The sequence below is a fragment of the Callionymus lyra genome, chromosome 2 (genome assembly GCF_982586985.1).
Source record: "Callionymus lyra chromosome 2, fCalLyr1.hap1.1, whole genome shotgun sequence".
In the NCBI taxonomy this organism is placed as follows: Eukaryota; Metazoa; Chordata; class Actinopteri; order Syngnathiformes; family Callionymidae; genus Callionymus; species Callionymus lyra.
The window spans coordinates 42,746,068-42,773,183 of record NC_141819.1 but is presented as its reverse complement, the minus strand read 5'-3'; the positions used below and the strand labels follow the sequence as shown (position 1 = coordinate 42,773,183).

The following is a 27,116-nucleotide window of genomic DNA, read 5'->3' as shown; positions in this document are numbered from 1 at the left end:
TATTAGATAGAGTGCAATAAAGTTCTATCTATCTATTCACACAGCAGGGACTATGAAATACATTATGTAGTATTAGAGTTGTAGTCAAGTCTTAAGACTACGAAATCGAGTCAAGACCAAGACTTTTCCAGATCAAGACCAAAATATAAATAAAAATGAGTACACTTACAAATAACCATTACTTACTTACTTACTTACCTATACACAATAACATATATTTGACTTGACTTGAACCTTCTGTCCCTTGATCTCTGTGGCGTCGACATTGAAGAATCAATGTAAGCATTAAAAAAAAAGAACAAGTTCATTATACTTCAAGAACACAGAACAAACCGGAGACGAAGACCATAGGCTGTCCAGACCAATAACAAAGATAAGTTACTAAAACTGGACATTCACTGATAAAGCTTCATGAAGTGTCCTTATTTTTCAAGATTAGAAGTTGGCGCCCTCAGTATAAAAATAATGTTTGGTTTAAATACAATAGCTTTTTCTGATATAAGGACACTGCTTCATCAACACATCACTAGTTTCTCCTTGGAAGGGCTTTTTGACGTTGTCCACATGGAGACAAGTGTGGTTTTGGACAGTCCTCTCATCAAAAGAAATCCAGTGGTTCAAGGTCACTATACTGTTGTGCTCTTCAGCAATAGCTGTCTATCTTTTTGGCAACACAAAATGTTTCAATATAATTATAGGACAATGACCACAGTTGAAAACAATCAATAGAGATACCAATCACAACCACAAGTTTAATACGAGTTGCACAGGTTTATTTTACAAATCAAATCAAATTAAAACGTGTCATGTATGTTTCCTAAATCTATCAACAACTATTTGCTTCTCTGCAACATACTAAAGCAATCAGAGGCCACAGGGAGGGAATCCTTAATGAACAATCCTCAATATTGATTAAAGTAGTTAATGAATTGGTCTTATTATATAACATTTATTTTATTAGATAAGCCTTGCATCTGTCAGATCCAGAAACAATCACAATTTAATATGTAGTCTTCATTATGCTATTATGATCTACACTATTTCAAGAATTTGAGTCACTTATAGTGCTCAGTAAGTTTTACAAAAGCTAATAAAGTAAAAAAAAAAGTTCTTGATTGTATGCAAGTAAGGTTAGGGGTGTACGATACATTGATGTAGTCCTGCATAAAACTATTTATGAACAAACTAGCAGTTCGAGGTGGTTGCAAGATCCAGGAACCTTACCCCGTTAGAAGACAAACGACCTTCAACAAGTGAGGAAGCTTCACAATCATACATGGAAGAAGCAACATTGTGCATTACATGACAACAATGCCACGGCTGCGAAGCAGCACACAAAAGTGAACAATAAAGGACTGAATCCATTGAAAACATGTTTTATTAGAATTTCCTGGAATTCAATTGAAATTTATATACATTTGTAAATACCCTAAAACAACATTTCAGATCTGCTCCTTCAGCCCCTTCAGAACGGCATCATCTTTACTCTCTTAGCCTGAAATATAACAAAGTGTGTGTTCTTCGCATGATTTGTTGTGTGTAAAGGGAAGTGTTAATGAAATGACTTCGAAGGAAACATCAAAACAAAATGCACTACAGAGGGAAAACGTCTCCTGCTCCCTGCTTGTGATTAGAAAACACCTGTTTCCAGCGCAAATAATCCAATTAACAGAAATAATCTATCATCCTAAAACATTGTTTTATGATGTTATGCCAGTATGCAAGGAGGACTCGGACACTGCCGCCTGCGAATATATCTGCTGGGGATTTCTCATGTGGAACCTGCTCTAAAGGACCCCTGCTGGGGACTCACCTGACATGCATGAGGACATGGAAACCTTCTGCTTCTATATTGTGCCTTCTTGAGTATCTTTACTTGTGTATAAACTAGCTTAGTCGATAAAAAAATTTAAAAAAAATGAAAGGAAGAATAAAGGGAGGTTAATTATTTTTATCTTTTCAATTCAATTACATCAATTGTGAATTTTAGGGCGACTGTTAGTGTCGTAAGACGTTACAAGTGTTCTCACTACAATGTGACATAATACGTCCTTACGTTCACTTCACAAATTATCCATCCATTTTTAAATGTGGGGCCAATTTAAACATGGTCACGGTTTAGATTAAGTCAATAAAAAAGGATTCTTTTATTATTGATAAAATGTTTTTTGAGCCGTTGGGAGGCTATTTCTTGGTGCATAGTTCCCTCTAGTGGCAGATAATATTATGAACCATTAAATTCCGATCTACTGAATGTGTTTATTACAACTAAAGCACTGCCTTTGCCTGCTGGCTTTACGATTATGTTAAATTTGGATTATTTTAGTGCTTGCCTTTAGTGACATATATGTAATTGCTTTTATATATATACACGTGTAAAATAATCCAAATTAAACACAATATATATATAAATGTTCAGATCGATAGATAAGACTTGGTGGTACTGACTAATGAGAAACAGACTTGGTAGGTACAAATATTTACATTTTTCTTTAACTCAATTTGTGATTTAGTAAGGCCGTTTTCTGGTTTCCTGGTCTTGATGAATAGATTTTGAGTAAGAAATAGTTCAGTTTTTGAATTAAACTATCTTCTGACATTTTTTTAAGGCTAACAGGATTAACAAAGAACTATATATCTGTCTATCATTGAATATGTGAACAAGATTCACACCTGGGCATGCATCGATTTTAGGGTTAATCTAGACCAGTTAGATTGCTTAGCATTTTATGTTTAATTTTTAGGAACTATACATTAGCATGAAGAATTAGTGACTCTGGGGAGTCCTATTAAACATAAGTAGAGTTGGTCCGGCTTGGTCAGTTGTGGTCAGTTCAGAGTTTTACCTTTCTTTCCTGCTCATTTATTTGTTGACAGTCACTGGAGTGTCCCTGATCTTTCATGTCTTCCTGTAAAAAAAATGGTGGAGGTTCTGAGACATGCAGAGATGTGTCCACAGGAGATTCCTCTGAAGTGGAAGACCACCTCACTCTTTCTGAGAAAGAGCTTAAGATGAGAAGTTCTGTGTGGCCGTCATCCTTTGCTACCATGTGTCTGTTACAAACAGAAAACCAAAAAAAGAGTGTACTGACGATTTTAAACCTACTGAACCACTTTGTTGCCACCTGGACAGGTTTAGGGATACAACTTTCCTAGACTGGAGAAGCCTTTACATCTCGTTACTTGGCCAATAACCAGATCCATTAACCTTGTTTACTGGATGGAAAAATTGTAGAGGAAATTAAAATTAATCTTTTTGAATAAGAATTGTTTTGAATGAAGAGGGGCCAATAGTAGACACATTCACCCACATATGTTAAATCTCTATCAAATATCTCTAGACATGATGTAGATATTCCTGCTAAAAAAAAAAAACATACAAAGTTTAGGTTGTTGAAAATGTTTCAGGGCTTAACAGATAGAAAGAGTAAAAAAAAAAACCTGCATAGAGTTTACTTCCAGAGAGGATTGTAAGCAGGAAACCATTGCTACAATGTGCCAATTTGATGCTGAATATCTTTGTTAAGCATAAAAATTAAGGTAAAATGTATGTTAATGATAAGAATATTATTTCCAATAGGCAAGTTAAAGTCCATTACCTAATTAAGTACACTACTTTAGGCTCCTATGTGTTGTGTAGCTTTTATTTTATGTTTTATGAACTTACTCTAAATACTTCCTTTTTTTTTTTTAAATAACTTCATAACAGACTTGTTGTATGGAGCTGATGTAGACATTTTGGCTGCTACAGGTACCCTTGAAATACCTTTTTCCATCACCATCATTTTGTTAACCGTATAAGTATTGTGACTTTTAAGTTGACAGGTATAATTAAGTCCTGAAAGGCCGTACTTTTTTCTTTCCAGAATGTAGAACCTGTCAGTTATTGTTAAAGCCTTTTCACTGTATAAAGAATTTATTTTTCACTTTAATAAAAGAAAAAGCACAATGCTGGATAATATACAATATTCTTTTATAAACTGTTGAGGAAATTTCACAAAAATACACAAATGCAAATTTGTGCGTTTGACTTAAAGCTCCCAACTATGTTGTCGGGCTCACTTGCGCAGGAACAATTGCATGCCTGGATGTGGACCAATATCCTAGTTAATGCAGCTCACTGGTCTGACTTTGACCAGTTTAAGTGAAACACAGCAGAGGCACTAAGACAGGAGAGCTTGCCCAGGTTAAGGTTAGGAGTGCAGGTGTGTGTTAATAACTGAGACACCAAAGTCTACTTAGAATAACTCACAAAAGGTTAAGTACTTGTTTTAAGAAAGATTCATCAAAATAAAATAAAAAAAATCAAAGAGCATTATAGTAAAATTTATTTCGTTTCCTGACATGAAATCATTAATTCTTTCACATCTTTTAAAAACATTTCGAAGCAAAAGTATTCCGCTGAATTTCTCAATGTCCTTTTTTCTTAGTTCGAGAAACATCTTACACGTAGTCCCAGCTAGTGTTTCACTCACTGTTACACAAACAACACATTATCATGCCATGACAGGCGCTAAAGTTAAATTAACATGGGGACAGTAACACTGATAAGATGGTGAACAACAACGTCAAAACCATGTACAATATTGATTTCTAGAGAATTACTCTTATTGTATAAGTCTACTGCTCTTATAGTCAATTATAGTGTCTCTGCTTTCTAAACTCCGCCAGCTAAGTGAAAATAGACAAATATAAAGTGTTCTAGAAGAGATCTGGGAGAAAAGCACCAAATATTCTCTGTTCCATGGACAGCCTCAAACTGTAAAAAGGGATTAAAGTTTCTCCACAGATTCAAACATGCAGAAATCCCACCATCCCAAACATGTTAATGCAGCAACCTAGAAACTCAATGTAATGCTCTCTGGAACAAACAATATTCCAACATCCTGGTAAATCGACTCTTCTTAAATTACCTCTATTGTGACCTTATGGAGACTTTTGTGGGGTTTAATCTGAGGTGGACACAGGCAGGGTGAGCACGCTTTCTTGGCTTAATATCTTCTCAAATGTTCAACACATCTGTGAAAAGTGTCTGGTTGTCTGTCCAGCTTCAGACTATAGAGGTCCACACAAACGCACGTTCAACTGTCGTCAGTAGTATTCAATCTTAGTAACCACTGACCGTTGTGTTGCCCAAACTCCTTAAGTGATCCACCGTTTCATTATTGAGTGTCGAACTGAACTTCCAAGAGTTAAACATTTAACGTTCCTCCTGTATCTCATGAAGACAGATCCTGGACAGCTCCTCTTAAACCACTGTAACCCTGAAAGAGATGAGAGAAGTTGGTCTTTTGGTAGTCCAGCCACAGACTTTTGTGGTCCACTGTCGTCTTCCTTACATGCTGGAATGAACTGCATTGACTGATGCAGTTGTTCAACAGGAGAACAGTGAGGAGTTCTGAGCGTAGACCCGCAAACAATTTGATACAACAATCCACCAAAGACCCGTCAGGTAGACTTCATATCAGTCCACAAAATATTTCTCTTCAATTTAGAGACTGTTCCGTCGAAGAAAAGGTTTTCAACAAAGTGGAAAGAAAGATAATTGATAAAGGAATTCCATATGAGAGAGGCTTGGTGTAATTGCTCAATCCTCTGGGTGTGAGAAAATGTGATGGAGCACTTCACCTGGACCGTGTACCCGTCTCTCTATAACCATCAGATCAGCTGTGAAAAAAGGCTGACAGCTCTCAGAGTACGAGGTGTTTCGATATCCAAACAAAAAGTGTTCAACATAGATGAGGAGTATTGCTTTTAAAATATGTTCCCGAGTCTCTTCTTAAGCCTTGTGTCAGATATTGGTCAGTATTCCATGAAAGAGTAAACAAAAAGAAACTTGTGCAGGAAGTAAAGCCTCCAGGCAAGTCCTTTCAGTGGGACTCGCCGTTAACAGAACTTCCTTCCCCACGGGGCGAGGACGAGCAGGAAAGGGCCTTCTCTGTGGTTTCTGAACTGGAACCATTTTGGCTGTGGTGGTCTGCAACGATGGCCGAGCTGGAGGAGGACGCGGGTGTGGACGCTGGCTTGGTCTTCTCCTTGAAGTCTGTGATGATGACCGTCAGGTCCCCGACAGTCACCTCCAGGTGCTGTGCACTGCTCCGGTCGATGTTCTTTAATCTGGGCCTGGAACACAGAGAAAAACCTCAGCATAAACTCGGGCTGAAAACCATAAAAACGGTAAGACAAATGTAATTTTAGTCAACTTGCGTGTTCATGGAAAAAAACAAGTTTAGAAACATGAAAAGTCCCTTTAGAAGCTGGAACTTACAAAAGTTGCAAACTACGAGACAAGCAGTGGACGTTTCGAATTCTGTGTTCACAAACTGGACAGGAAGTCTAAAAAGTAGTCCCACTTTAGTTCCAATCAAACTGGTGTATACTCTGGCTGGTACCAAGAAACCAGAATTGCACTATTTATTTAGCCACAGCCATGGTGGTGTGCTGTTTGACAGCAATCAAATGCAGTCAAACCTATTATAATGATGTTAACACACAAGTTTATTTAATTACAATCTTGAGCTCCAAATGATGCAAGTTTAGAGTGAGAATGCTTTGGATAATGTCAATAATGGGGCTCATGTCTGAGGTTAGACCTATTTAGTACAGTTTACAGATAAGGAGAATTATTTGCCCATCTGTGTGGTAGCTTTAGAGTTAAATGAATTATATGAACAAATAAGATATTGCATAAAAAAATACAACTGAAGTAAATACTAAAGAAAATGTTGTTTTCAAAAACTGATTGTAGTAGGATCATGGAGATGTTGTTTGTAAGTGACAGGAATCTGGTTCCCATCATTGACATTTTTAAGAAGCAGATTTGAAAAATGTTTCACTGTAGTAAGATAATAGATTTAGAGCTCATCAGAATTGGATGGCCATATTTGGGTTCCCAGCGTTGTGGTAGATTAAGAGTTATTAAGAAATATATATAATATAAGATATTCCTGAAAAATGTACCAGATTTAATTTTCAAAAATGTTTAAATGTGGTAAGATCTCAGAAATGTTCTTTATAAGTGACATACATCTGGTGCCCATCATGTGTTTAAGTAATTATAAAATAAAATGAAAAAATAAAGAGGAGGTGCCCTTTTTTACATGACATGTATTCGATAACCATATGTTTTGTAGTTTGCGAAGACATTCTGTATATGAAACAATTGTACACACTTTTCATGCATCTTAAAGGACTGTCCCTTGAACACAATTTACAACTTAAAAAGTTAAAATGGATCATATGTGTGTTTCTATAGTTCTACTAGTATCCTTTGTTGTCTCCATCTAGTCTTAATCTCTAATCTAATGTCTTCCACAGTTCTGACCTTCTGCACAATGCTGGGTAGCCACGTGACCACACATGCATCTGCAAACAGACTCAAAGTCATTGTAACTTGACTGTGACAGCAATCAAACTCATTCACTGGATTGTGTAAACACACAGTTTGACATTGTAATTGGATAATTCAACCAGTATCTGACGTCTCCACTATCAGTATTTCTGTCTCCATTAACCCTAATGGAACGAGCAAGTGAGCTTCCTTCCTGCCTGGAACAGAGAGAGTAACTGAGATGGATTAACTAATGCTTTGTTGTTGAACTCAAAAGGAATTTACTGTATACTTGGCAGTTCTTGACGCTTGGACAGAAGCAAAGGTATAGTTCACTTATGACTTCATCAACTTGTGTGACAGAGCTCTATAGACTGCTTTGGTTACCTCATCTTCTTATGGCTGTTCTTCTTGAGAGGGGCGTCTTTGTCACTCCGCTCTCTTTCCACTTTTTCCTTCTTCTCCTTCTTGGGCTGTGGGGGCAAGACGAACTGCTGAGTGACCTGCTGCTGGGAGACGACTTGAGAGACAGGACGAGGCTTCCTATGTTAAATAAAGAGGAAAATATCAGACGAGGCATGAGCGTTACACTACAAGGTAGGTATAGTAAAGCAAGACAAAAAACAGGCCCAGTGAGTGTGACCCGTATTTCACGTCATGTTACATCATCAAATGATCATTCATGAACTTCTTTACTTTTAATCACAGTCTAGTGAAATCAGCTTGAGAATCTTGATTTAGACAGAAGCTAAAAACAGTTTTTCAGCACTTTATGAAACAGACAAGATAAAAATGTTATACTCATACGCGCTATAGTACCAACAGAGTATTGGGGTCAGGGTTTAACATTCCCCGTTTCACTTGTAACTTCTCTGTTAAAAAGCAAACATGGAAAGTTTCCATAAGTTTGTAACATCAAGAGTGAACGTGTCCAGGAATAGTTCAAGTCCCTCTCGAAGCATTTACACTTGGATCACATTTTACTTGAGACACGTTTAATACTTCATTAATCTGTTTCAAATTAATTTTCAGTTCTGGTTCCCATTCAGTTTTGACTCACTCTAATCTATGCAAAAATCTTTATTGACTAAAAATGGAAGAGACAAATTCACAAAATACTTGCAAAGAATAATTTATATAGATTCTTACCTCAGTGTAAGAAAAAACAACATCAAATTCACTTTAAAGTTTAGGTTGATGCTTTTCTAACATTGCTTGAACAAAAAGTGCTATTAAAATAGCTGTATTTGTATAAACAAAGTACTTTACATTGATGGCATTAAGACAAGTTTTCTTTGAAAATGAAGGTGCAGTTCAATATAAATGTTGCATTTCTGTTTATTTAGTCATTTCAGTTAATAATGTGGAATATTTCATTCTGTAGATAAGAGGAGACCAAGTCCCAGGTAAGTAAGTAAGTAAAGGTTATTTGTAAAGCGCCTTTGAAACTCTTGTTTTTGTTTTCGGTAAACTGCTTGTTTAGGTTAACTATCCATAGGATTTCCAGAAGTGGAAATATTTGTGATGGCAGCTCTGTGAATGCTGGATATGGAGTTTTAGAAGGACGACAGCAGCAGGCACATGACGTGTCAGAAGAATAAAAAATAAAAGCTGATTAAAATCCATAATAATTCAATAATAATAATAATTTAATAATTAAAGTGTGAAATGAACCGCACATATTAGTTGAAGCTCAACCTGCTGTTGTGGTAGATAAATCAAGCTCACCCTTGCGTCAACAGAACACTGCACTGAATTGGTACTACATAAAGAGGCACAAATGTAAGGTAGTTACAATTGAAAGAGTGGTTTATTCTCTGAAGCATCAAATTAAAAATAATTTTCATGGTGACAATTGTCAGCACCATCTAATCCAGGTCTGTCAAACTAAATCACAGAAGGGGCCAAAATGACAGAACACTCCAAGTGATGGGCCACTAGAATTACAATACCACAATTTTAATGTTAATGCCAGTCTGGTTGTGATATTGTCAATCTTAAATTATCTCTGTCCTCCAAACTTCTGTTCCTTTGACATCAGTTTTATTCTAATTGGGAGAGTATAATTGTTGCCATAGTTAATCTAAAGAAACCCTTTAAGACTGTTGCTCCTAACCTCTGGAATGATCTTCCTCTCCCTCCGAGTTTGATGGAGTCTACTGACTCCTTGTTTAAGATCCTAGTGACAATGGTCTGTGAAAGGCACTTTACAAATAATGATGACTAACTTCATTCAACACTGGCACCTCATCGGTCCCCATATCAACATGAACATTAATCTACTTTGATTTGAGCCAACCTGAGGCTACATTAACTGACCAGAGGCCACGCATTATGGTTAGATCTGTCCATTTCACTCATTTTCTTATGCTGAAAAATTACTTTAGAAATGGTTCAACATATTTTAGCTTCACTCTTTTGTTGTGATATATAAATTAATATTTAATAATTATACATGAATGAAAGACGATGTGAGTTCATATGATGAGTTATGTGCAGGCACTGCGATTAAATGTAGCGAAACAAATGGTTCACTTTTTCTTCTTCATCAGCACAATCACGGAACACCACAGCTATAGTGACACCTAGCGTCCTGTGGTCGTACTGCACGAGATACAAGAGAACCCTGGTCGTTTCTTCAGTGCAGCGTGACATGTCTTCAGGCGGATTTCCAAAGGTTAGAATCTTGTCAGACGCGGTTTGGGAGCAAAATTATTGAGTTTAATCGATGACATCGTAAACATATCAGTACAACGGTGTTGAGTCGCCACCTGCACCATAAAAGACGGCAAACGTAAACAAACATTAAGGCATTGTTACCTTGTTGACGTCCCCTTTCTGACGTCACACATCATGCACTTGAACGCCTCCGCCGTGTTCTTGTACGTGCACACGCTGCAGTCCCAGAATCCCTCGTCGGAGGGCTTCGGTTGACGCTTCGGCCTTGACGAACAATACAGTGATCAATACACAGCGAAGAGCGTGAGCGTGAGAAGAAACTCGATGGCGGTGGTCAGATGTGGTGACAATAGGACAACGAGGTTTCGTGCGCGCACACACACACGGACACAACACGTCGAGGAGAAAACCGTCCTCATCCGGTTGCCCAGGCCGGACTTGACTCGCTTCTCACCTTGTGGGACTCCTCTTGTCGCCCATGCCAGACAAGCTTCCTTTGGGGGTTCGGAGATGTGTTCAAACCGGCGGTATTCTCCGAGCTTTTCACTAAAAAAGACGCGACGCGCCTGTGCCGCTCCAGCTGTCGTGGAAACTCCGCTTGGGAGATGGTCACATGTTGCGAGTCCTCCAATCAGACGCCTCGTTACTTCCTGAGGCTGACATTCCTCATGATGAGTCCATGTTGCGTTCAGGTGTAATCGGTGATGCTGGAGCAACGCAAACCTTGTCCGTTTTTTCTTCAACCAATACTTGGGAGATGCGTTTTCCCTCACTTTATTGCACTGTAAATACGTGCCGCATCTTTTACTTCGCAGATGATCCCACAGAAATGAATGTAGTTTATAAATAAAGTTTGTTACTTAGACCCGGGCCTCCTTCATGTAAATTAAGATGTTTATAAAGATAAAATCCGATTCGTTGAAAATTGATTTATTATTTACTATATATATTAACATTGCAGATGGCAGAATATAACTATTTTAACGTAAACATGTTTATTTGTGATTTCTTGTGTTTCAATCAAGAAGTCAGGGTACGATTAATAATATTTTCCATCAATCTTTCTCTTTTGGCAATTAAGTCAGAGGTTTTATTAGAAAAAAAAGGTATCACACTTTAACAGCAGTAAAATCATCAGGATCAAAATGCAACTTAAAAAAGATGGGTTCATGTTTCCTTTAATCACTGAGTTCCTCTTCGTCACTGAAGTAGGAACTCTTTTTGATTCTGGGTTTCCTGGAGTCCGAAGACGAGCATGGGCCACCTTCTTCCCTCGATGTGGCGGCCGTCTTTCTTCTTTTATCCTCCTCCTCCTCAATCCGTGCTTGCTGCATAATCAGAAAACACTCACTAAACTTGAAGCAGAGTAGCAAAGAAGCATCAACTGTCAAAATGTAGTGGTAGCACATTAACAAAAGGAAGTCATGCAAAGAAAACAGGCCCGAGGTACACAGAGATTTCATTTTACTGCAAATAAAGTTAAAATATGTTGTACGAGGCATTCATAAAGGTCATGGACTCACTTGAAAAGCAATGGCTTGACTTAAACTTTCCAGAGCTGGATCCTCTCCTTCACTTTCACTCTCTTCCTCTTCTTCCCTGAAAATCAAGTAAAACATTTTATTTTTTATTTTTAACCTCAAAGTTATCTAGAAGATTTTTAACAAAATTACTATAACAATAACATAGATAAGTACAAAATACAGTTTCATAATTATATCATTATGCCAGAAAGTATATTGAAGATAAGATTCAAATTGTGGAGGATCTCAAAGACTACTTTATAAACATTGGACCAATATTAACTTAAATCTATGAAGTCAAAAAGGATTGGATAAATGGAAAACTGGAGTGGAAGAAGACAATTATTCTCAGGGGGATTGTAAGGAAGTACTTCTGAAATAATTGTAAATGTAAAATAAAATATACAGTATATTCATTATTGTACCATTAGGTGATTTAAGACTAGTTAAGACTCTACAACAAATCAACAAACAACTACAATATTTCCCGTTTCTTTCAGGCAAGTAACCGTGATCATTTCTACTCACATTTTTTCTGGTTCTTGAGTCTTTTTCTTCTTTTTCTTTTCCTTCTTTTTGGGTTGTTCTCTTTCACCAAGCATGTTTTTAGGGCATGCATAGCTCAAATGTCCTGTATCCTTTATTGTTTAGATGGACACAGAGTAATTTAACATGACATTACAATGAACACACTTCATTCAAGTACGTAATCATTTTTGCAGAGCAAACTTTGTGTTCTAAAACATGGACAAAATGTACAGTGTTGCAAACTATAGTCTGTATATTTTGTCTCCATTTGTAAGTGTAGTGAATAAAGTCAATCTAATCTAATCTAATCTAATGTAGTGAAGACCGATAGAAACTGAATCATATACCTGCCACTGAAATGTACCGACCAATAGTCAAAATTTGTTCATATTCAGCTGTTTACATTCAAACTTTAGTTGAAAAGGGTTTGATTAAGAACCTTTACGTACCCCACATTCATAACATTTGGTTTTATCAGTGTAGTTTCTTCTCCTGATGAACTCAGTTGCACGTCCATTATCAACTGCAATGCTGGCTTTCACTGTTCTGCCAAACAACTAGAGGGAACAGTGAACATGTTTACCACCAGGGACCAAGTTCAGTTTGATCTTAGCAACCACACAGACTCACCTGTTTGTTGTTGACTGATCGAGCACAGTTTTGCGCAGATTCTTTGTCCAAAAACAGGACAAATGCAACTCCTTTGCTGCTGTGAGTATGTTTGTCTTTGACAATTGTCACTCTGAAATTAAATTGTCTTATTTAAGCACACGTGTGTCCATTAAACCATTTGTTTTGAATACTCACTTGACGACTTTTCCATATTTAGTAAAAAGCTGTATAGGGGGAAATAAGAAAAATGACCATGATTGTTTAGGTGTTCCTTTGAAGTCGAAATACACGAAATATATTAAAACAAATGCATTGTTTTATTTATGTAAACTGTGTCATTACCTTGTGTAGATCATTATTCGTGAGGGAAAATGGAAGATTCGAAACGTAGACGGTACTTTTGCTCGGAGCCAAACCCCCACTCATCCTGGCTGTATATGTTTAACAAAAATCTAAGCCGTAATTTAAATGTTTCGAAAGAACATTTATTTGACCTGCCATAACATGAACTCGCCGAAATGCTTCTTTGCTAATAAAGCTAAATAAACAGCGATATGCTCTTCTTCTTGTGGGGTAATTTCATTGGCGGCCTAACAACTTCAATGTGCAATACCGCCACCTTATGGATTGGATGTTACTTGCTCCCCTGTTTCCTCGAAGGTTCTCCAGAGATGATAGATAAAGTAGATAATAGATCATATTTCAGGAGTCCAATTCAGTTTCTGGTTCTAAGCTACTTTGAACACTTAACGTTGAATGTGTCCATATTTCGAATAATGACTAATACTGCTGTTTCCCTTGGGTTCACCCTGATCTGTGTTGTCCAACCAGCAACATTAAGGTCCCACCCTCATGCCTGTGACGAAGAGGTCAAGTTTCTATTGTAGTTTATGCTCCGAGAGTGGCATCCAGCCTCATGAACTTCCAAATAAATGTTTGACAGAGACCATAGGTCAGCCATTCTGTAAATCCAATTAAGGGCCATTTCTCTTTTTATAATCTAAAACAATTCATTTTGGAAGATAATAACATTATGTCATATATGTGTATGGCCTTCACTGTTTCCCCATCTCTGATGTATAACTTTATAAATGTTTTCTTTAAATGTGTCTTAATTTAATAAAGCAGATGGATTCATCATACCACCCTGTTACTGATATAAGGGAGACACAATTCATACATTTATTTGAAAGCATTCAATGTGTTCCTGTCCTAAAATGTCCTCTCATATTGTAAAATAGTGCTAATAAATGTGTTTAAGACTATTGTTTGTCGATTTTATTACATTTTTGTGATGCATTAAAAAATAAAGACATGTGAAGGTAGTTAACGTAGATAATAATGCATGGAAGTGCAGAGATCTTAAGCAGTCTGCTCGGGAGACCCCGGTTAACCATAATGCATTGCGGATAGACTCGAGTCGCCGCTGCGTCACGAGAAGGGCTCATGAGGCTCATGCTAAGCTAACGTCTGCAAACGGTATTCTTTCTGGCTCTCTATTCATTTATACTGTCACTATTCAATGAAATACAACCCTTGTTTTAAAACCATAGTTAGCAAGAAGACACGATTATTTTCAAAGCTCAATGAAAGCGGTGCTTTAATTCTACCACTGTGTAAATTGCTGTCAGGCTATAAGGTTAGCAGCATCACTACTGTACTGCTTAGCCCTGCCTGGCACTTCATGTTTGGACACAGTGGCATATCCGGTTATTATGCATTGTGGCATGTTGAGTTGCATGACGAGTCTTCATTTTCAATCTTTTTTTTTTCTCGTAAAAGGTTGCATCCAACATTGAATTTCGCCAAATCAAAACGTGTCAAGAAGTAAGTACTGTTATTTTGGTCTTATTCTACTTTCTTTTGCATCCAACATTGTTCCAACTCTTGAACCGTTTATGCTAAGACAGTTTTCCTAGTTAACAAGTTCTTTCTCTCTCAGTGACATACAGGAGGGACAGGAACGTACGGAACGTTTACGAAGAGAGGTTTCCTGACAGAGTAGGGAGATTATTTATTATTGTAATTCCATAGTTAAGTACTTTTTCGATTCACACACCCACGTTCTTCTTAGGGTCCATACCCCAGGGGTTCCCCAGCTATGGACAGGAGAGTTCCATTCGGCAGGCAAGACGACTACAACCATGGTGCGGGCTATGAAGGAGGTCCTCGCTTTTACCAAGATGGAGGGGACCCTCATAACTACCATGGTGATGAGCAAAGGGGGTACCATGGTGATGTTCATCATTTCCCTGTAGAGAGAAGAGGTGCACCCCCATCTAGACGAGTGAGTGTTGCATTCAATGTTGTTTCTTATGTTGTTATTGTTCATCCAGTTATGGTTGTTAAATAGTCAATGTTTCAGTGTGGAAATGTATACTCCAATGCTTATTGTCCTCCATGTTCTTCTCTTGAGTGTTTTCGTGTCGAATACAGTACATGTTCTTGAAGAACTTCACATTGGTTAAGATTTTCATCTCATTTGGTAATGTTCAACAAGTATTCATCTTCCTCATAGTAGTTTGAATAAATGGTTGATGAAAATTGATCCCTTACTTCTGTTTTGTCCTCATCGGGTGTAAAATAAGGTAACTATTTCTGTCTGTAATTACTGTAAATTACAAAGAGTTTGGCTCTACCAACTCAGCTTATTTAAGTTTAGCTTATTACGTCACTTGATAACCACCATATTCTGCCTTGTTTTCCACCCTTAAGTATCCATTTCAACTACTAGTGTTATATTGAAATGTAACTTGGCAATTAACATAAGTAAAGCTATCACTGTGATGTACATTAAACTGACCAGAAGAGCGAAAACATTTTTTTTAAATATTTTACATATCTTTCATACTATGTAGTATACCTTTAATACAAAACTAGCTTTGATCCAATGCCACGTAGAATGTCATTCATTTAAGTAATTTAGAGATACCACAAGAACACATTCTAGAAGTCGAACTTCAATTATGTGTGGTTGGATTCTTGGCCTGGTTTTTGCATGAAATAAAAATGTTAAGACCTTAATTTATATTATTTTAATTAAATGTTATAATGATATACATAGATGCGCCCCACATTGCACATATTATGTAATGAAAAAAATCACTGACTTTTCACTTTCCTCTACCTTATTTTTCAGGAGGACTATCCGTATAGAGGAGCAAGAGAAGACCAGCAGCCGAGCCGAGCCATGGAATTTGGGTAATTTTTCAAGAGATAATGATGTGATAATGATTTTATGAAACCTTTTGGTACTGTTCTTAAAGTGCTTAACATGCACTCCTTTTGAATTTATTTATTATCTTATTACTCCCAAAAAAAGTAACGGTCCTTTTAGATTTCAGTGGAGGTCAAACATGTTTTGATCTACAATCCTGAATCCTGACGTTTAACATTGTAACTTTGACCGTTTATCTTTTTTTTTTTTTTGTGGTCCTTAACATTTATTTTTAGGTCATTATGGTCCGTCTGATTAAATTGATCAGTTATGTTTTGGTTATTGTCCCCAGTAGCCGAGCTCCGCCCACCAGTCACGGTCTGAGGAACTACCCAACACCTCGTTCGATGCCTGAGAATGATGAACATTTGATGCAGTCTATGTTCACTGCAGACAGAGGGTGAGTATATTGACCTTCTGAGTTAAAAAAAAATGGTTAGCACTATATTTAATATAATAATTATCATAATTATGTCCCCACTTTTCCTCCTGTAAATTATGTCAATAATCTAGGATGATGTTTTTTTTTTCATTTAATAAAATATAAACGTATAACAAGATTTCAAAACATGTTTATTTCTTAGATATAGGTCTAATGTTGCATTCATTAAATATATAAGAAAAGCGATCACATAGTCAAAAAGAAGATAATATCTCTTTGTTTTGAAGTGAGTTTTCTTTAAAGACATTTTAATATATATATAATGTATACAATTTTCAATAAATTGCAAATGAAGCAAACTTAACGGAACTAGGTCATTTATTGGTTCCTACTTATGTAAATTGTGTTGGTAAGATTAAAATGCCAGTAACATGTGAGATCAGTGATACACACGACTACTGTTTAAATGTGACATTAACTTCTTCTTGTGGTCAGAAGGAAGCCTGGGCCTGCCCCACCCTTCAGAGAACGCTCTCCGTGCCGGCGTGAAGGTGTCCGCTCTCCTCACAGTCGGTCTGGCTCCAGTGTCAGTAGCAGAGGGTACTCACCAGATCGAGCCAAAGCAGGATCAATTCCTCTGCAGCAAAGTACTTCAATTATGATGTCTCTTGTTGCCCCACTCAACACACCTAGTGTCACTTGCATGAAATTGGAGGAAAACTATCATTGTGACAGATAGATGTAAACATGAAACGGATGCTCTTTACATAATGTGAAAAGAGTTGGGGCTTAGTTGTCTCATTATTTGTTTTTTCTTTTTACATTTAAATCCTTGTCAGCCCTTTTAAAAAAAACCGATACATCTTTCTTATCATCTTGACCACCTTTTAGCTCCTTCTACACATGTTTTAATTTTTCATGAAACAAATTTCACTTTGTAAGCACAGATTAGTCAATACAGATATTATTACATTACGTACATAGAGATTGTTGTAAGAAAAAGTTTTAGAAAGTAGAGAATATACAACTGCCTGCTAAAATGATGTGAACGAGGGGAAACATTCAAATGTTCTTGACCGACTTCTTTGTACAACTGACAATATATCTTGTTTCCTTTGTCTCCGTCTTGGGCAGACAAAATTCCAGGACTTTCTAGAGAAGCTTCTCCTCAGAGCGGTGTTTCAGTCAAGGTGAGTTCTGACATCTGTGAATAAACTGTTTATTGAGACTTGATAGTCTCTCACTAAGACACTCAAGCTGTAAGAGAAGTTCAATGAAGAGGACAAGCAAAGAGTTTGAGCTCAAAAGAGTCAACAGAGCACTTTTTTGATTATGGTCTGGCTTATTTGTTGGGTTCTTTTTTAATTATTATTATTGTATATCATTTAAAATCTTTAACCTTAAAACCTTATAGCATGTTATTTGTAATTTTATGGCATGTTGTATAGAAAAGAATTCAAAATTATTTGTAGGAGTTAAAGGTGTGCCAGAATAACAATGTTTTAATTAAAAATCATAAAGGATAGCGTAACTGTTGACATAATCTGTGTATGATGGTTGGCCAACTGAAATCTATTCTGTGCACACAGCCAGAGGTCTTTTCCAGCAACTGTTTGGCATCTGATAAATAACTGATGACAAGCTTCAGTCACTTCTCAATATTGTATTATTATATTCCAACATTACATCTACGTCATGAACACTTTAAGTCTGACTTGACTGCAGGACATTAAAAAAAATAATGTTGGGGGGAAAAAAAACAAAACCTTTTGCTTAAAAGAAGAATGTTGTCCAGGATGAGATATTTTTGGTCCATTTCTCCTCTTGCTTGACCTTTCAACTTCACGTGTGATTTAAGGAAGAAAACCATTCCCTGTTGGAAAAAGAAGAGCACATATCTGCTATCTTGGAGGACAGTCTGAAGCAAGCGGAGCCTTTAGATCGACAGAGGGCCGCGACAATAGCAGCTAAAGCCAAAGAATTGGAAGAGGTAGGCTTGTTAACTTGATAATTTTATTTTTTAATCATAAACCATCATTGCAGCAGGAGCTGTCAAAACTTCTCTATCATAGTTGGTCATGATATTGAGTGAGAATGTTGATGGCAATATGGTAAAATGGAATAGTATGCCAGTGGATGAATATGTGTGCCTGACTCGCACAGAACAAAGTTACACACTCTAGTGTGAAAAGCATAGCAAAGGAAACCATCTCCCTCGAAGCGTTGATGGCTGAGTAAATGTTGGCCCAAAAATGGTGTAATGGGTGTTTCACCAACAGTTTTGTATCCAAAGCGAAGGTAATTAAATACAAACAGTCACTGTTTTCCTTACATAACCTTAATCAGAAGGAAAGTGAGATCTGAGTGTGTATTTTGATATTAACTGTAACATTAGATGATAAAAGTCATTTATCTATTTTATATGTAAGGTCGATCAAAAGAAGACATTTTCTTCTCAGGGTCTAAAGTCAGTAAAGTTTTAAACTTGCCTCATTTTGCCTTTCACTTTCTGTAAGAAAACGACCAGCATTGTGGTATGATTCATTTTTTTTAAATTATTTGTTCATCACAATGAAATAAACCTGCAGCTGGTTACACAGCAAATGCCAAGATAGCACAATGATCTGTGATGCTGGACACTGCAGGAAATTTTAAGAAAAAAAAAATCACCTTCTGTTGTTCAGAGATTACAAATTTTGGTTTGTTTAAAATGATATTGATTTAAAACCTGTATTTCCATTCACTACAACTAAGTCTTTTTTAAGTTTATACCGAAGGTCTTTGAAGAACGTTAACACATACTTCCTGAGAAGAGAGGCATATTAAACTTCTGACACTGTTATGTGAAAGAGAGTTGAGGTGAAGACATGCAGCCTTCCTGCTAGAGTCTTCAAGAGGGGTAATTTCTTCTTGCCGCCATTAAAACTTCATTGTAGACCTCTTGAATCGATAATGCTGTCTATGTGAGAAAAAAAGTTTTCTGCTGTGAACATTTAAAGTTTGTATTCCTATGTTTCAGATCTTCCACAAGGACTGTGAGGTATTTGGAATGGTTGTGAACATGTTGGTGGGCAAAGATCCAAACCTGGAGACACAGCTGCAGGTCCCACTCAGGGAGAGCCTCGGAGAAATCCGTGAACGCTGCCTGAATGAACTCAAGTGCTTTATCGCTGACCTGGACAGAAGGTCGTGGCCTCCAGAGACGCCGGCCTGTGACTCTGGCTCAATGGCCACAGGCCACTGAGTCGGTCATCACTCTTTCTCGCCAATTTTCATGAAACATCTTATTTATTGTTAAATAATTCATTTCTTTCTCAGATCCAACGTGACGGAAACTAAACTAACAAAGATTCAGATTTCTACTTTGTTTGTACATTTTTTTCATATAAAATATTAAAAGATGAGTTGCTCATTATTTATATTGTTTAGATGTGAACTGGTTGTTTTGGTGCTTCTAGAGTGGAAGTATTGTGTGTGATATGAGTATTGCGCCACCACCATGTCATCAGCAAAATCACATCTTTTAAGAGAGGATGCAACTTTTTGAATGGTGGTGTTTGGCACCAGACTTTGTGCTCGGACGGTGTGAAGACGGAGCAGACACCCTTCCAGGCATACCCCCCGCACAGCAGTGCTTTGTAGGTAGTGGCCCTGGGATTGGCTGGCCAAGAAAGTAACCTTCCTCCTCAGAGTCTGATGAGGAGGAACAAGTTGAGCACCACTCGTCCTCAACACTGTACAGTCCTGTAAACCTCTTGGCCTGATGGTTTCTGGGATGTTTTCCCTGAAGAATAAAGTCTGCTGGTGCGTGTGGATGCAGCAGAGCGTTGGGATGGCGGGTGGTGACTGTGGTGTCTGACAAAGTTCTGTGGTGTCTGTGATGACGAGACTGACGATCTCTTCCTATCTTCTCTGGAAAGAACGTCCTTCGCTGTGGCCTCTCACTCATGGGATGCTTTGGTATATTCACCCTAAATTCATGTCCAGTGTCCACAGTGTCTTCCGTGAACTTGACCGTCTGAGCGGGCCTGGACTGTGACTTTGTTCTCCTCAAAGCTGGCAGGTGCACAATTGGGGACACAGGATCTTCTGAGTATGGAAATAAGGAATGAGAGTGTCCAGCCTTATTTGAAATTGGTTCTTCTGACTCCTTTGTGTTGATAAAGTTTGGGCTGTGGGGAGGATGTAACGAGTGAAAGCTCCCTGAGTTGCTCATTTTCCTGCAGTTTTCCAAGACCAGAGGATCTGTCAATGCATGGAGGGAAAAGCTTGAGTGACGCTCTCTGACTTTTCCGCCCACAGATGGAACTAGATGATCAAAGACAAACAAAACTTTCATGAGACTAGTGAACCTGTGTAATTTAAAGACTTTGAATGGTTTCATGTTTACTTACCAGAGATGTTGGTGAGTGCAGGGGAGTTCATGGGTGTTCCCCGGCTCTGCTCAACCTTCCTCAGCTCATCAGCAATACACTCCAGGGTGCCTTGGTACCATGAACAAGAGTTGTGGTCCAACCCCAAGTCTTTAAACTTCCTGGCAGGACCAGGGTGGCTACCATAGGCCGAATCTCCCAGCCCGTCCTGGGACTGGGCCCAGTCCTTTTTAGGTATGTTGTGCATGCTCATAGGTCCAGTTCTGTTAGCTTGGGATTGATTGGTAATGAGGCTGGTGGGGCCATGGTCAGACCTCAACCACAGGTCACTGTCGCTATTACTAGTTGGACCAGGGAATACTCGAGATGGCTGCTGAATATGATCACCAAACTTCAGCAGTATCTGAGTCATATAGTCCTCATGCTGTGCCCACTTCTCCGGGTCTTCCTCTCCACCAGCGTCCTGCTCCTCGCTATCCATTCTGTCATCATCCAAACCCAGATGGGCCAGCTTCTGCCTCATGGTCTCAGCATCTGTCTCTCCATCACTAAAGTCTAAAGAGCTAACCATCGAAGGGGGGTTGAAGAGCTGGGACTGCCTCCATTGTTCACCAGGTCTGCTGCTCTTCCCTATCCTAAAACTGCGCCTGGAGTCTCTTGTGCGTCCAGACTGAAAGGCTGAGTGAGACAAGTCAGACTCATGACTGTCTCCCTGGCTGCAGGTCTTTGAGCAGTAAATGTGTCCTTGGTGTGGCAGGAAGGGACAACCCAGGAGGGAGACTTTACACTGACCACAGCAGAAACACAGGTCAGTGGCGTGCCAGTGGGTCCCTTCGTGGGTCATCTGAGCATGGTCGACACCTGGAAGAGACAAATGTATCAAAATAAAGAGAGGATGTTAAGAACAGAAGCGAGGTCCACCTACCGATGGTCTCTCCACAGGCCTCACAGTATTCGGCGTAGAGGGACTCAAAGCAGCTGCAGCAAAAGGGTCGTCCATCTTTCATGATGTAGCGCTTCCCCCCCAACATCAGGCCACACTCAACGCAAGCAAAGTGGCAAATATGCCAGTGGCGGCCCTCTGCCTCAGTGCACTCATCGGCAAAGATGATCTAGTGAGAAGAACGAAGTGTTGAGGTTAACGCTGATACTTTGGAGTAGGAGTAACTGAAACAATGTCAGGTCAGTATTTTCAGGCATGTGTAAAGCGTTCTGTCGGCTTCTACCTCATCACAAGAAGAGCAGCGAGGCTTCAGCAGCTCAGCATGATGCCTCCCACAAAGAAGAGTACTGTCCTGGTAGAAGTAGATGAGATCCACCAGCAGCTCTTGGCAAGTGGCACAGGTGAAGCATGCAGGGTGCCAGCAGGGATGAGGGCCAGCTCTGGAGGCAAAGATGGCCATTTCACCTCCACTGATGTGTCCGCAACACTGACACACAGAATGCGAATGCATGTTACAAGGTGTACATGCATGTGCACATACACACGACAACTCACTTTCTCACAAGTTTGCTGAAGAGTTGCGGGTAGGATCTTGGGTATGCCTCTTCCCAGCACCTCCCTCTTCCTCTGTGAGCTGAACAGGACCAACTCCTTCTTTTCCTCTTCAGTCAGAGAGTGACAATAACGGACCTGATGGTACCAGAGGGGCGTCGTGGTGATGATGATGGAGATGGTGAAGATGATGGTGATGAGGATGATGATGATGAGGGGAATGGTGATGAAGATGGTGATGATGATGATGGAGATCATGATGATGGGGATGGTGAAGATGTTGGTGATGAGATTGATAACGATGATAATTATAATGGTGGTGATGATGACGATGATGATGATGATGATGATGATGATGATGATGATGATTATAATGGTTGTGATGATGCTGTTTGCTGATGGTGATGATAATGATCATGATTATAATGGTGGTGATGATGCTGTTGCTAATGATGATGATAATGACGATGATGGATATCGTTGTCTCACCTCATTGTCCTGTGGAGGCAGCTGGTACAGAAGCTGTTTTATTCGGTTTTTCTCCCCAGAACAGGCGACATAAGGAACTTTATCTCCGGGAATACATGAGAAATATTTCTGAACCTGAAGCCAGATAAGTGAAAAGGATAAGAAAACTCTTTAATTTATGCCAAAGTGTAAACACAACTTGGGACTTAAAGTACGGAGGGGTTTTCTCACCTGCTCTGGCAGGAGCCCAGGAGGAACCCAAGCATACTCTTCCAGAGAACATCCTGAGTCGTCATCTGACATGGAGCTCCTGTGGAAGCCTACTTTGGTCCTCCTCACTGCAGATGCAGCTTCCATGTTAGGACCTTGTTTCTGGTTCAGTTGTTGTGATTTTATCAAATCACGCTTCTAGAGAAAATCATAGAAAAAAAAAGGACGGTCAGCCTCTTTAGTTCTTCAGTTGTCACCTGAAGAGTGACAAGTCAAACTTCATGGTGGATCAAAACAGCTCTTGTGTTCTCAATACTTATAAATATACAATATTTATAAGTACAGAGTACAATAAATTAAATAACTAAATTAATTAAATATGGAGATGTACGTTAATTTTATTTTAAATAACAGTTACATTTGAATCGTAAAATTAAACTGCCGAAACTGAACTTTTGAAGAAACTTGATTGAAAGACTCCAAGCTACATGTCACACCTGCTGACGTTTAGTTTTTCCTTTAAAAAAAAGGATTTAAAGCAATGAAATTAAAGCTGCACACGAAGAAAATCTAACCATCTTTTCACGAAATCAAGAACGTTCAAATCCCTTGCGCTCATAAAACCGTCATTACGGTCTAAAGTTGACCTAGCACATGCAGGCAACTTCAGCTGAAAGTATTCAGGATTAAAACATTCAACAACAAGCCTGGTTAAGTATTATTTCTGTTTAGTCATGAGAAATAATCACAAAACGACGTGATTATATTCCCTGAAACAAGAACTAACAAGTATATGTTGAACACTCAAATGTAACATTCGTGGTTCACTTACTGATCTCAATGTTCTCTCCTTTTTTAAATTAAATAGATCACAATTATAAACAACCATTGGGGGACAGCAACATGCCGATCTACTTATCTAGTCCTAGTCCTATAATAGTGTAGAGATTTTCAGGCAGCAGAGGGCGCTCTATGTCGTGACATGGACGTCAGATAAGTAAAGACAGCTGTGGTATCCAAGATGCCCAAACATGGCAAGACTAGAGGCACCAGCCTCTCGATTGTTCTGAGGTTTGACCTGAAAGTGACATCAGCAGTCAAAGTAGTGCAGCAAACTCTAACATCACAAAAATAAATCAATATTTTTAAAAGCGGATTAGCAAACTCAAGACTCAAATAAACTAAAAATGAAGAAAATAAGTGTATAGCAAGACCTGTTGAGCTTTTAACTGGGTCAGTAAAAGTCAAATTAATTTGATCAAAAGGGGGGATAAGTGTAGTATGTAGGCCAGAAACAAGACTTATCTGGTTAGATGACACACAAACATTTGACGGAACACGACAGAAAACGTGTGTTTGATTTTCACCCAGAGTTTTGAGGAAAGACTCAAAACCAGCAGATTGTTGATTAAAACCTGATCAACGATCATTTGTGCTGATCCGCTGAGAGTTAACTAGTCAAAACGGTAATTACCAAGTTTCCTTTGAATACAACATTGGTTTTAAACACACAACTGCATGTGTAAGCAGCAAATATGTGACAATTCAAAAAAATCAAGTGAGTTTGAAAGAAACTCTAAGTCACAGAAGATGTTTTGCCGGAGTGTTGAGGATGAACAGACCGATAAGTCCTAATCACCCACATTTAGCTGTTTGGTTTTGTCATCACAGTATTTCCTGTTCTGGGTGGCAGCAGAGCAGATTGCTTCCTGCTCTCAGTCCTGGACGATGGGAAGATAAAGGACAGCAGGGAGCGACGCTGGATTTCATCATGTGTGCAGACGGAATAGAAAAAAAACCTGGCTGATGATTTACAAGATGACAACCAGGATAACTTTTACTTTGTGTGAGTCACTGATCTGATAGTTTAGGTTCTACTACATATTGGTGCAAAGACCTCTAACAGCTTCGCTATTGGTTAGAGGTCTTTGCACCAATTCGTAGAACCTGAGATTATGATAATTAGCCCAGGGTTTTTTTCCCGTCCACTAGCAACAACCAGTTCATCGGATCATTTTAATGGACTAATTTTTTCATCTCTGAACTCATTTCTTACACGAAGACTCCTTTCATGAGAAAACAGATCCATAACTTGTGTTTATCTACAAGTGTTTCTGCCGAGCTCTTGAGCTTTTTAATTATTGTCTCATAATAATCACAACCTTTCTCGTCTGATGTGTGTGTCTGTGTGTGTCTGTGAGTGTGTGTTGACCACATCAAACAGATGGCTGCTGTGTTTAGTAATTAACTTGGTGCCAAATCAAGTGGAGGACTCACAGGAAGAACTAAATCTCTGAAGCTCGACAGACGAGTCTCAACAAACTCACAGTTCTATGTCATACACACACCATACTCTAACAGGCGTCGCTATTGGTTCAGCCACTCTCCCCTGAGAGTTGATTTGCTTGACCCTCAGCCCATAAAACCGCTCTACTCCACTACGCATTAGATTTTCTTATTCGTATCAGGTGCTTTTGATTCAACTGAATTCTTCATCAAGAGCTTCGACTCCCATGACCGCTGTTTCACGTGCCTGTTGGCTCAACACTTTCTGCAGCCTGATACTTTGAAAAATGAAAGGCATAGACAAAGTCCTCCAGCTCTTGTTGGAGGCCCTGGGGGAAGTTTTGAAAGAGAGACTTTTGAAAAGGAGGACCCCATGACCCAGAGCCAAATGAAGGGCCTACTGAGCCTAACCACAAGTTCTACCACAAGTAAACGTTTTTTCTCGCTAAGTGCTACCCTCTGGACCACATGCAAGATCTCCCTGCTTGGTTAATAGACAGACTTAAGCATCAAGTTGCCCTATTGCTGTGTTCCAGTTGACTTTACCTGGTCTCTGTACTCCCAGAGAGACAAAAAGGGAAAAGGCCTGTCAACACAGGCCCTAAAATGCTAGTTCTGCTAACCTACTCAAGATGTGGTATACTTGCCACCCCCATCTTCAGGAAGTGTGTACTACTACCATATTTGTAGATGCCAGGCAGGTTTGTCTTCCACTGTTGCATATTTTAGGTCATTGGGGGAGCTTCTTTAGCGCCAGTCCCTCAAGTACTAGTCCCTGGTCAATGGGTTTGGTAATTTCATGTCAACAAGCTCATGCACAAATTTGGTAAGCTCGTCAAGAGTTAGCCTCTCAGTTCCAGAGATTCTTCAGTCAAGATGCCTATGTTCTTACTGGCCATTTTAACTGGCAGTTAGAACATGGTTGGCTAGGGAGTCATTGTGTTCTTCAGGAGGACCCTGTCAATTTGTATGTTCATGATAATTTGAATTTGGCTGCAAACCAGAACTGACAGAAGTCTACTTTGACTGGGACATGCGTTTTATCTTACGGGTTTGTCTTGTCCCTCAAGTGCATGAGGGAATTCAGAGATCAATGATAAGACATTTTCTAATTCTGTAAATATCAACTGCACTGCAGGAAACGGGTTGTGACGCAGGTTAGGGAAAACGAGATCTGTGGAGGATTTCTTTAGGAACCAATATGTATGTGTAATGTCCTCTTTGGTTCTCTTTTAGAGTATCATCGATCACCAAACTGCTGAGAGTCGCACTAGGCACCAATTGTATTCTGGATCTAATTAAGATGTCACTGGAAGCTCTAAGATCAAGGTGCCACACCAACCATTCTAATATCTCCTCTGAATGCCTGGAAGAAGAGAGGATGAGATAAGGATTGGCCATATTTTTATAAATGTTTCTATTTATGAGTGTTTACTAGATTAAACACATGTCACACAACACGTTTAAAAAACATTCAAATCACATTTTGCTGTGTGATACAAACATGTCACAATGACAACTGAGATGTTCCAAAATAGTTACAGTCAGACGCGCACACGCACACTCACGACACGCACAACAGGACAGACTCGCACATCTGGGAGGCAGACAACACTCACATCCACTGATATATCAGAGGAAAGCATCAAGTTACTCTTCATTTGAACCAGTGACCTGAAAAGTCGTGTTTTGGTCAGTGACGTCAAGGAAAGGGTTAGATCAGTGTCGCAGAGAACACTTGACTCACCTCCGAGTGCAGCTTCCATCAGTCTAACAGCAAACAGTCAAAGCAGGCGCAGGCGTGTCATACGTGATAAAGTTCATGGTCAGAAAGGATGGAACGGAACAGCACAGACTGAGCCGCAGTGAGAACACGCAGCTCTGATCCCAAATGTAAAGTCAAGCGGTGACGTCAGAGCTGCTGTGATCTGATTGGCTGGGACCGGAACCCGCCTTCTCTGGACACATTGAGAGAGTTGAGCTGGACTCTTCGACAAGGATATCAAACTGAAC

At 39.0% G+C, this 27,116-nt stretch overlaps 4 protein-coding genes across 8 annotated transcripts; 1 reads left to right on the top strand and 3 right to left on the bottom strand.

The window, feature by feature from the left end:
- Positions 1–4,311: 4,311 nt before the first annotated feature.
- yaf2 (YY1 associated factor 2) lies at positions 4,312–10,843 on the bottom strand. Its single transcript, XM_087785357.1, has 4 exons — positions 10,464–10,843; positions 10,151–10,273; positions 7,718–7,873; positions 4,312–6,123 (listed from the first exon to the last, which is right to left on the bottom strand). Exons 1-4 carry the CDS (start codon positions 10,487–10,489, stop codon positions 5,871–5,873), a joined length of 558 nt encoding a protein of 185 aa, XP_087641483.1. The 5' UTR covers positions 10,490–10,843; the 3' UTR covers positions 4,312–5,870.
- pphln1 (periphilin 1) lies at positions 9,962–19,675 on the top strand. Of its 4 annotated transcripts, none has more exons than XM_087785353.1 (10): positions 9,962–10,007; positions 14,455–14,499; positions 14,615–14,673; positions 14,747–14,959; positions 15,812–15,873; positions 16,182–16,289; positions 16,767–16,918; positions 17,406–17,461; positions 18,130–18,261; positions 19,291–19,675. In XM_087785353.1, coding segments are annotated over exons 2-10 (1,008 nt in total). In that variant the 5' UTR covers positions 9,962–10,007; positions 14,455–14,498; the 3' UTR covers positions 19,516–19,675. The 4 variants fall into 4 exon arrangements, with proteins under 4 accessions (XP_087641479.1, XP_087641481.1, XP_087641480.1 ...); XM_087785355.1 differs by lacking the exon at positions 9,962–10,007 and adding an exon at positions 14,085–14,151 and having other exon boundaries at positions 16,185–16,289; XM_087785354.1 differs by lacking the exon at positions 9,962–10,007 and adding an exon at positions 14,085–14,151 and having other exon boundaries at positions 16,770–16,918.
- zcrb1 (zinc finger CCHC-type and RNA binding motif 1) lies at positions 10,924–13,270 on the bottom strand. The gene is made up of 7 exons (XM_087785356.1): positions 13,015–13,270; positions 12,868–12,896; positions 12,691–12,802; positions 12,510–12,617; positions 12,061–12,170; positions 11,533–11,608; positions 10,924–11,337 (listed from the first exon to the last, which is right to left on the bottom strand). The coding sequence occupies exons 1-7, from the start codon at positions 13,096–13,098 to the stop codon at positions 11,188–11,190; spliced, it is 669 nt and encodes a 222-aa protein (XP_087641482.1). The 5' UTR covers positions 13,099–13,270; the 3' UTR covers positions 10,924–11,187.
- On the bottom strand, positions 19,541–26,981 carry prickle1b (prickle homolog 1b). Of its 2 annotated transcripts, none has more exons than XM_087785349.1 (8): positions 26,851–26,981; positions 22,839–23,015; positions 22,629–22,742; positions 22,143–22,277; positions 21,871–22,074; positions 21,570–21,756; positions 20,666–21,505; positions 19,541–20,579 (listed from the first exon to the last, which is right to left on the bottom strand). In XM_087785349.1, the coding sequence occupies exons 2-8, from the start codon at positions 22,962–22,964 to the stop codon at positions 19,795–19,797; spliced, it is 2,391 nt and encodes a 796-aa protein (XP_087641475.1). In that variant the 5' UTR covers positions 22,965–23,015; positions 26,851–26,981; the 3' UTR covers positions 19,541–19,794. The 2 variants fall into 2 exon arrangements, with proteins under 2 accessions (XP_087641475.1, XP_087641476.1); XM_087785350.1 differs by having other exon boundaries at positions 21,871–22,027; positions 22,143–22,249.
- Between the last annotated feature and the right edge of the window lie 135 nt (positions 26,982–27,116).

Bases quoted from the DNA above. Each gene is read 5' to 3' on its own strand.
- zcrb1 (XM_087785356.1), bottom strand. From the start codon at position 13,098: ATGAGTGGGGGTTTGGCTCCGAGCAAAAGTACCGTCTACGTTTCGAAT. The intron at 12,897-13,014 runs GTAATGACACAG...CCCCCTATACAG, and splicing joins CGAATAATGATCTACACAAG to CTTTTTACTAAATATGGAAA. The intron at 11,609-12,060 runs GTGAGTAGAAAT...CTTGATTTTCAG, and splicing joins ACTCAAGAACCAGAAAAAAT to GGAAGAAGAGGAAGAGAGTG.
- prickle1b (XM_087785349.1), bottom strand. From the start codon at position 22,964: ATGGAAGCTGCATCTGCAGTGAGGAGGACCAAAGTAGGCTTCCACAGG. The intron at 22,743-22,838 runs GTGAGAAAACCC...ATCTGGCTTCAG, and splicing joins CTGGGCTCCTGCCAGAGCAG to GTTCAGAAATATTTCTCATG. The intron at 20,580-20,665 runs GTAAGTAAACAT...TTGATCATCTAG, and splicing joins TGCACTCACCAACATCTCTG to TTCCATCTGTGGGCGGAAAA.
- yaf2 (XM_087785357.1), bottom strand. From the start codon at position 10,489: ATGGGCGACAAGAGGAGTCCCACAAG. The intron at 7,874-10,150 runs GTAACAATGCCT...TATTTAACATAG, and splicing joins AGAAAGGGGACGTCAACAAG to GAAGCCTCGTCCTGTCTCTC. The intron at 6,124-7,717 runs GTAACCAAAGCA...TCTGTGTTCCAG, and splicing joins AACAGCCATAAGAAGATGAG to GCCCAGATTAAAGAACATCG.
- pphln1 (XM_087785353.1), top strand. The intron at 14,674-14,746 runs GTAGGGAGATTA...CGTTCTTCTTAG, and splicing joins AAGAGAGGTTTCCTGACAGA to GGTCCATACCCCAGGGGTTC. The intron at 16,290-16,766 runs GTGAGTATATTG...TCTTGTGGTCAG, and splicing joins ATGTTCACTGCAGACAGAGG to AAGGAAGCCTGGGCCTGCCC.